At 44.2% G+C, this 9,641-nt stretch overlaps 1 protein-coding gene across 1 annotated transcript; it reads right to left on the bottom strand.

Moving 5' to 3' along the window:
* Nucleotides 1-6,211: 6,211 nt before the first annotated feature.
* Nucleotides 6,212-8,656, bottom strand: LOC115256258 (72 kDa type IV collagenase-like). Its single transcript, XM_029854528.2, has 3 exons — nt 7,703-8,656; nt 6,990-7,646; nt 6,212-6,909 (listed from the first exon to the last, which is right to left on the bottom strand). Exons 1-3 carry the CDS (start codon nt 7,964-7,966, stop codon nt 6,316-6,318), a joined length of 1,515 nt encoding a protein of 504 aa, XP_029710388.2. The 5' UTR covers nt 7,967-8,656; the 3' UTR covers nt 6,212-6,315.
* Between the last annotated feature and the right edge of the window lie 985 nt (nt 8,657-9,641).

Raw genomic sequence — 9,641 nt, 5'->3', positions numbered from 1 at the left:
CAGCTTTTTGGGGACGTGTCTGTCAATAACGTATGCCAGCACATTGGACAAGGTTTGAGCAGCCACCTCAATGTCCTCGGTGTCAAGGATATCACCCCAATCCAGACCGGATAACACTTCGGCGATGCTACGATGATCAGCCTTGTGGAAATCATAGGAAACGGCGATCGGTGAAATGACGAATTCAAGAGGCGACTTTGCGTCGATTGTTAACAGCAAAGGAGGATGGTGGACTGTTAATTTCACTAGAGGAGCCGGCGCTTCGCATATGGGTGGAGCAATGTCCTGTGCACTGACGAAGCAGAGGTCCAGACTACGGTTGTTCTGATTGGTAACGTGGTTGATTTGAGCGAGAGTTGCAGCACTATAATTGTCCAAAAGACAAGATGCGGTGGAGTGAATGACTGACCGCTCCACGTCAGGATAGAGAAATCCATTGCATGATGCCTTCCACGTGATCTCTGAAAGATTGAAGTCACCCATCATGACGACTTCATCTCTGGGTTTGGCGATTTCCAGAATGGAAAAGATCGACCGGCAATGCGATTCAATGAGAGATGCATCACGTACCCGATCAGGAGGAATATACAGCGCACAGAGAAAAAGTGTACGATGGCCCAGTTTGATCGAAGCCCATACTTGCTCCAAACGAGTCCAAGAGGAGTTATCTACTCTCCTCGCTTTGTGCCTAGAATTCACAGCTACTAGAACGCCCCCACCTGTTAGTTTTGTGCTGTTATCGGCACTCCTATCACATCTAAAAACCTCGTAGTCATTGCCAAAAACGTTGTGGGAGAGTGTTCGTGCATCCAACCAAGTCTCGGTAAGAACGATGATGTCGTAGCAACTGTCGGAGATAGCAACACGGAAATCCGCGATACTACTATTCATACCGCCAACGTTCTGGTAGTAAACGGTGATCTCTTGATGACTAGTGGGCGAGAGGGTGCTGGAAACTGGCTGAGTCGATGTGGCGGCTGGTCCATCAGCTAAACTGGAAACAACACGCATTTCAGTGCATGAGTTGTTCGAAGGGACATTATACTTGCCTGCACACGAATTCTGGAAGACCTCTTCACCGACACCACACACAGGACCGGGACGGCTGCAGGTCACTGGCGGGAGGGGCTCGACTGTGGTGGGCGGATTCAAGGCTTCCAAAGTACTGGGGGCAGGCGTGCGTCCCGGTGGCTGGAGCGTGAAGAGACGGCGGAAGTTGGGCGATGCGGGTGGGCTGGAAACTGCATACATTTCAGAGGACGAATAGTTCAAATAAGCGTTGTACTTGCCTGCGTTTGAGTTTCGGAAGACCTCTTCACCAGCACCACACACAGGACCGGGACGGCTGTAGGTCGCTGGCGGGAGGGGCTCGACTGTGGTGGGCGGATTCAAGGCTTCCAAAGTGCTGGAGGCAGGTGTGCGTCCCGGCGTCCAACGATAGGCTATTGTCTGTCCAGCGGGTTCTTCTCTGCTATCACTCGGACGACTTGAAACTAATGTTCTGCCCGACAACAACTCAGCAGCGCGAGACTCGGACGTAGTCACAGGGTCGGCGCGCTACCGGGCAACCGGAGGGGCTTCGCGGATCTCTTAGGGCGCTCAAGGATTTAAATAATTAACACTACAGCGGTTCGAATCTACGGTGTATTCTGGTGTTCTGCTGTTTGGGTCACTGGTTCACTGCACGTACCTTCTTTGGCTGCAAACCTGCGAGCGCTCGCGACGGGGCTGCTGTTCCAGCGATGGCTGACCAGGCTCGTTGTAGTCCACCGGCAAGATGGTGGAGCAGCTACCGATGATCTTTGGAATCCCGAACTTACAATGGCGTTGGAGATGGACTGGAATGGCGGTTTGTGGAGTTGGTTCTAGACTACAGGCGCTTCCTTCAAACGTAGTCGGTCGACGCCGGCAAGGCCGCCCTCTGTCGAACCGAGAAGGGAATCTCTCCTTGGTATTTAGGGCTTTTGCCCGAGAGCTAGTTCCTCCTTAGCGTTTATGGCCCGAAGCCAGAGGAACAGTGTCGGTCCTTTACGATTAGATTTGGGCACCTTACGGCAACCCAGATCGTGGCGTGCACTGGCGGTCCTTCGACGCGCCAATCAGAAGGCTAGTTAGAAAAACGGTACAAAAAAGGTCCTATCGCAGGACATTCCAGGATCAGTCTCGATCTATCTGGTATTGGAGGGTCTAGTTACCTGAATTCGGAATAACCTTGGCACATCTCACTATTGGCCTTACTATTGGCTTTGTTCACTCCACTATTTAACTTTAGCACGTCTGATCTACACGCTCGCCTGTTTTAAAGTGGGCGATGGCCACCCCCCGAAAGTCCTTCGAATCCTTCAGCCATCTCATTTGTTTCGTGACGTCATTAACTGTGACTTGATTCACGCCATGTTTAGCTGTAGAACATGTTTGCAGCCCAGTGGTTTTCTAATCGCTGAAGTATGTGAACCTACCTAAATCCTCGACTAACATGGCGCATATTTAAAAAACTTATTTGAACCTTGTAACAACGGTTACAGACTCTTCGTTGGTTTTTTGGCTTGGTTTCAAATTCACGAAAGTAAACGTTTTCGGGCCACGTTTCCTTTGACAGCGCCATGTCCTTCAGAGATTTTTTCAACCCGACTTTGAATGTGACGAAGTTAAGTGTGGCAGGGTCTTTATCTTTAGGGACCAGCTTAACAACTTTAGGCATTTCATCGGCAGGAAGATCCATGCAATGTCCATTTGAAACTTGCGTTAGCATTGGTCTGAGTGGAACGTACAAGATTTGTCAAACCAAGGAACATTCTCATCTGCAAGCCGTTTTCATTAAAGTGATCGTGCCCAGCAAATCTGCCAATCAGCTTGGACTCTTCAGAAGTCAAATTAGAGCAGGTCAGGTGACTTTTAAAATCTCCGACTAATACAACATGCTTTGTACTTGTTAACTTCCCAGAAACCGCCCCTAAGTTGGCAAAGAAATAAGCTGCCCTACGAGTTGGACCATGGACGTTTATGACATCTAAAGTAAGCCACCTACACGAAAAAAAATCCACTGATTTTATTTATGTGTCCAAACTTATACTTTTTCTTAGAGCTGATTCTGTTGCCTATTAGGATAGCTTATATTCATAATATACTCGTCTCGAGTCGAGTCAAGTACAAGACACTGAAGACGACCTTACAGTTGAGGTCGAAATACGTATCTGTCAAAGGATGCAAATTCTTAGTGGAATTCAAAGGAACAGTACTTAACGCGATTTTCTTTTACTTCCATGGAAGAATTTTTGAAGAAATTATTTGCTGTAGTTCCTGAAGCAATCCCTAAGAAGAAGTCTCTTTTTTTTATAGTGATTACGGCGGTAGCACACTGTGCTTATGTTCTAACACCGCACCCTTTCCCTACGTTTGCTTCTATGAGCCTCTATTTTTGTTTCAACACACAGAAGTACGTAGGCATATCGTGGCCCAAGTCAACACTGTTTTGGCCTGCGTTGAACAAAAATTGTTTTAATAAAAGTTTCGCATTCTTGCCGTTTCACTATGTGTTTTGTATGCCGAACCGCGCTGAGAAGCTAATCGAGTTTCACTATCAATTTGTGTACTGTATTGTATTGTATTGTGTTGCTCGGCTCGGAGTATTGTAACTATAGAATCGATTGAGTGGACACTAAATAGCTTTGCTCCTTTCAAATCTCCTGGGGCAGATGGGATTTGTCCTATTTTGCTCCAAAAGGGATTTAATTATTTCAAAAATATTTTGAAAAAAATACTTGTTTGCAGTTTTGCTACTGGGTATATTCCCAAATCTTGGCGGGATATTACTGTGAAGTTCATTCTGAAAGTGGGTCGTGCGTGTCGTATGGAGAAGCAAAGAGTTTCAGACCTATCAGTTTGACCTCTTTTTTTTTCTAAAATACTTAGAACGCATTGCCAATCATTACATCCGTGATGTTCATCTGACCAACGTGCCTCTTCACGTGAACCAACATGCCTACCAATCTGATAAGTCAACTGTGACTCTTTTACACGAGGTTGTTTACGATAACGAGAAAGCATTCGCTCAAAAGCTATCTAGTTTGGGTGTTTTCTTCGATATCGAGGGTGCCTTTGACAATGTGCCTTTCGATGCCATATTGGAAGCTGCACAGAGTCATGGTATATCTCCAATGATTTCCAATTGGATTCATCAAATGCTCAAAAACCGATATCTCTTCTTGACATTGCGTTTGGCAGGGATTAGGAAATTGAGTGTTTGTGGATGCCCCCAAGGGGGAGTCTTGACTTGTCATGGAATCTCGTAGCAGATACGCTATTGGAGCAACTCAATAATAGCGTTTTTCCTACTTATGGTTTTGCCGACGACTACCTAGCATTGTTAGTTGGTATGTGTATCACCACCCTTTTCGACCTGATGCAAAGCGCCCTTCAGGTAGTTGAGGGTTGGTGTCGCCAATATGGCCTTTCGGTTAATCCGAGTAAAACATCTATTGTTCTTTTTACGGAAAGGCGAACCGTAATGGCGTTTGACCTTTGCGTCTCTTTTATTCTGAAATCGATGTGACTGAACAGGTAAAGTACGTTGGAGTCATTCTTGATTCCAAGCTTTCCTGGACACCTCACATTGAGTTCAGAATCAAGAAAGCTTGTATGGCCTTCGGGCAATGCCAGCGAACCTTTGGTACAACTTGAGGTCTAAAACCCAAGTGTATCAAATGGATCTACACAACTGTTGTTCGGCCAATATTGGGGTATGGATGTCTTGTGTCGTGGCAAAAGGGCGATATGAGAATGATCCAATCAAAGTTAGGTCATCTGCATGGGAAATGCATAATGGCGATGTCTGGAGCGTTCTCTTCAACTCCCACCCAGCGCTCGGGTACTTGGTTTACTAGAGGAAACTCCTGTGAACCGCAGTTCAACACACACCTCGTTGTTTCCACTTTTAGTGAATTGGGACAAAATTGTCCTTGTTCCAAGTGATCTTGCAATTGCTTGTAGTTTTCCACATTTTCCACAAAATTACCTTCCCGGGAAGAGTTGGCACACCGGGATATCTGGAGAAAAGTATTTCAGACCGCATCGTATGTTACAGTGATGGCTCACTTCTCGAAGGTCGAGCAGGTGCTGGTGTTTATTCTCGTGAGCTAAGTCTGCATCAGTCTTACTCACTTGGTAGACACTGCACCGTTTTTCAGGCCGAAATCTTCAATCTTTGCTCTTATGTGCGGAGTGCAATCAGAACTTCAGCAGCACGCAATGGGCAACGTAATATACTTCTGTTCAGATAGCCAGGCTGCTATTAAAGCACTTGCTTCGGCCAAATCTAGGTCGAAGATAGTTATCGCTTGTCGAACTCAAATCAAGGAGCTGAATTCATCAAACGCTGTTCACCTTGTATGGGTACCTGGCCATTCTTCCATCGCTGGAAATAAATTGGTCGATGAGTTAGCTCGCACTGGAGCATCACATGACTTCATTGGCCCTGAGCCAGCTATTCCGGTATCAAGTGTTGGGTAAAGCTTCAGATTCACACCTGGGCTGCCACTCAGCACAAACAATACTGGAATAGTTTGGAGTCATGTCGTCAAACAAAATAGTATTGTACTGAGCCATCTCTAAGTGGCGAAGTATCTAACAAATCTGGCAGCAAGCTGGTCAAAGCGTGTAACTGGTCACAGCCGACTCAGCTATCACAAGGCGAATATTCAGCAAGCTGATTCATTTGTATGTGATAGCTGTGAATCCGATTATGGAACTTCGTATCATTTGATATGTAACTGTCCAGTTTTTGCACATCTGCGTTTCCGAGTACTCGGTAAACACATATTAAGTGAAACTGATTTCAGTAACCTGAATCTTCAGGACGTTCTGTTGTTCTTGACCCACTGTGGTAAAGAGCTGTAGGCTATCTTTACGCTTTATGCGTTATCATAGAGCCCTTTTCAGGACGCTATGGTACGAATGGTATGAATGCTATGGTATGAATAGGGTCGTGTTCATGGCGATGGCACAAATTTCTCAAATGGAGGAGAACATGCCTTTGAAGCCGACCTACTGATACCTGACACCATTGAAGCACGGTAAACAAATAAGCTCCTCGATTACGATAATGAACAACGGTGGTGATGCTATACATATTACCCTTCATCGATAGTATCGATGATTATACCCTTCATCGATAGTATAATCATCGATACTATCGATGATTATAAGTATTATCGAGAAAACATTGTGCCTCACCACACCTTATATAATACGCTCGACTTTCGGATATTCAGTTTTGTTTCAGTTGTTTCAGACATTCACACATCGAACAATTTCTTATCAACATTGCATCCATTTATTCTTAAAATCCTTAAATTTACCGTTTTGAAGCTTGTAAAAAGTGTTTCCTTTGAATACAACGAACGTGTTACCCGTTCCTATTGCCGCATCTATGTTATTCGGCAAACCCAAAGAACTCAGCGTAAAGGACGGCACGGTTTTCTCATTCGAATTGTACACCCAGTACTTATTTTGCTTCAGTGCAAAAATTTTGTTTCGCGAATCAACGAACGCTCCGTCGATGTTGTTCGGTAGTCCAGGGAAGCCTTCGGAGATCCTCCGTGGATAGCCAGCCTCCAGTCGGTTGCCCCGGTACCGCCAGAAGCGGTCACCCTTGAAAAAGTATACCCGTCCGTCGGGGTATCGGAAAGCGGCATCAATGTCCCCGGGTAGACCAGGCCATCGGCTGGATATGAGCTTACCGGTGGGATTGCTGGCATGCGGATCGTAATAATACTTGCCAGCTAGAATCGACCAGGTTCCGCTGGAATCATCGACAACGGCGTCGTATTTTGTGACGGTGCATAACCGAGGGGCTGCAGTATTTCCAAGCGCTCGACCACCTCTCCGAGATCCGTATAGTTTTTGTATCCGCTGCAAATAAGAAATTTTGGCATTTTAGTCACTGATATAATTGTATAATTCGAATTTGAGCTGCACTTTTGATTACATACCCTCACATCGTCAGGCTGCGGTTCCGTGTAGCGATTCATATCCGTAGGATGCATCAGGGCCCCTTTCTGGTTTGTGTGCTCCAACCCCAGAGAATGACCGATTTCATGCATTGCGGTGTCCAGGAAGTCTTCCCTGTAATTTGAATTTTCGAAAAAGTATCGGGAGTTGAAGTGCAAATCCCCGTCTTCTGGATAGTATGCATGTGCCATCGTAGAGGAACTATCGAACGTGCACCGCCTGTCCCGTCGGTTATGTGAGTCTCCTCCAAAGTTGACTTCGATATCTGCGCTTCGATCGTTGCTTTCGACAAAGTCCAAATTCGTCACTTTACTCCACTCGCTGAAGGCACGCTTCATCATGCTGCGGACAAATGAGGATGATGCACCTGCAGGATAATCCCGAATCCTGTAGCTTATCAACCGTTTAGCCCATTTGGCATTATCTCCCCGTTTCTCCGCACTTCGTGTTCCGCAGTGTGGAGCTGCCATAGTCACTTTGGTTTCATCGTTCAACTGCCCGGTCTCTTCTAAGCCAACCGATCGTTGAAAGTTTCGAACCATTTCCTCAAACGATAGATCCTGACCGAAGTTGAATCTTTTCGACACTCCAAACTCGTCCGGCTCGGATTCGTTATAGCCAAGTCCCTTCAGTATCACCTAAATGATTGATAGTTAATGAAAAGTTGTCTTCCCAAAAATTCTTGCATCTTTACCTCTGCGTCATCTTCAGATATCGAAGGAACTTTGATAGGTTTTGTTGGATCTGCAAGCTCGACCGTGTTCGGAGGTTGATCGGGATCTCTATCGAATATCAACACATCTTCCAATCTATGCTCCACCGGCGCACCACGAATTTGACCATCGAAAATGGTCAGAACCAGAAGCAAAATTACATTACTGACGAACATTTTGCGACTTGACTGTACACCGTACTGATTGAAATCTAAATTATAACTGAATGGATGTTCATACAACATTTGCCTTTTAAAATACTCGCCACCCGACGCGGAATGTTCGTGTTTGAGAGAATGCGAATCTCGCAAGCGAGTATTATCATCTAGCTTGGAATTCCCAAGTGTGGTGAGATTTCCTTGCTGGAGGGGGTCTGTTCCCGTACGTTCTGGTAAGTTTATTACAATGGGAGATTCATTTATAGCAACAGGATAGAATATGTTTACTATCAATGGTTATGCCATTGGTCTTTCTCTTGCGCAATCACCTCAAATCAATCACTTTCACCGCTTAGTACAAGTCAGTCAACATAGTGAGTAGTTTTATGAGTACATGAATGTGAGACTAAATAAAAAAATAAAAGCTGTGCTGTTTGGTTGACTAATGACGAAAAAAAATCTTGATTAGAATTGATAGGCAATTTAACAAGGCAAACATTATTCATTCTTCTCACAACAAGCTGTAATTTCACTGGCTTGGGTGAGTACGCTAAAACCGGTATATTCACTGTTCTAGATTTACTTGATCGATCTGCGCTCGATATACAACCAGTGACAATTTATATCAGATGTTACCCCTGTTTGTTAGTTTCGGTTCTTTGCTAAATCCGTGTTTGTTTCAGGGGATTGACATGATTTTTTATCTTTTCTTGGTGCGCTGCTCATAATCGCATAGTTGACGTAAGCGTCACTGTAGTATACAGCACACTTTTGAAATTTTAACGATGATTAATGAAAAGTTTATAATTTTTTTCGCGTTGATATCTAGCTAGTGATTAGATCTTGTGCTCTATTGAATAAAACTGGTTCTCAATTACGCAGATTTGATAGATATTAGCTTGTGAGTACTGACATTGTCAATGGTGGTTACGTCAACTATACGATTATGGGCAGTGCGTATTACAACTACTTACACTGTATGTAATTTAGTGGTGAGATGAGATAGTTGGATCTGTAGGTGTTTCTTACTGAGCTGCTTAATGCTTATGTTTTGTTGGATACGACAACACCATGCAGTTGAACATATGAACGCAAGTTTCCCGTTTTGTATCACGACATTCTCTTACCAACTTTTTTTTATCCTACTTGCATTGGCCAAACGAAATGCAGTTCTGAAATGAGCATTTCCAGCTCAACGCACGAACCACGTGGTAGACGTGAACTTTTACAATGTAAATGAAAATTTGCTCATACATATATGAGCAGTGCTGTCATGGTAAAATCAGAGCTAGTTACTCAAGGTTTCCAAATTTCAGCGCCCCACCCCCCCTTGTGCACCATTACTAATTAAGAATTATTTCGGGAAAACTCCTCATGCATCATTATTCATCGAAATGTTCCTGTAATTGTCACGCAAGGGGCATTTCTGCTGGAATTCCTTAGCTTTGCAAGAATTCTACTTAAAGTTTCTAGAAAATTCTCCAGGTACACCGTCTTAAATTCTCTTGGGGATTATTTGCGGATTTATCAAACATTATCTGGAATGTTTACATTAAGAAGATTCTCGCAGGATAGCTTAGAATATTTTTTTGCAAGAATCCCTCTTAAGATTTCTTTTAGTATTACTTCAAAATACACTCCCATAGGATTTCTTTGAAAAATTCTTCTGAGATTCTTTTAGGAATTCCGCCAAGGATTTTACTTGGCACATCCTCAAGAGTTTCTCAAGAAATTTTTCAAAAGAATAATTTTGAAACTGGTC

Source organism: Aedes albopictus, chromosome 2, assembly GCF_035046485.1.
Source record: "Aedes albopictus strain Foshan chromosome 2, AalbF5, whole genome shotgun sequence".
Taxonomy (NCBI): domain Eukaryota; kingdom Metazoa; phylum Arthropoda; class Insecta; order Diptera; family Culicidae; genus Aedes; species Aedes albopictus.
The sequence above is the reverse complement of the archived record's forward strand: the minus strand, read 5'-3'. Positions and strand labels throughout refer to the sequence as shown.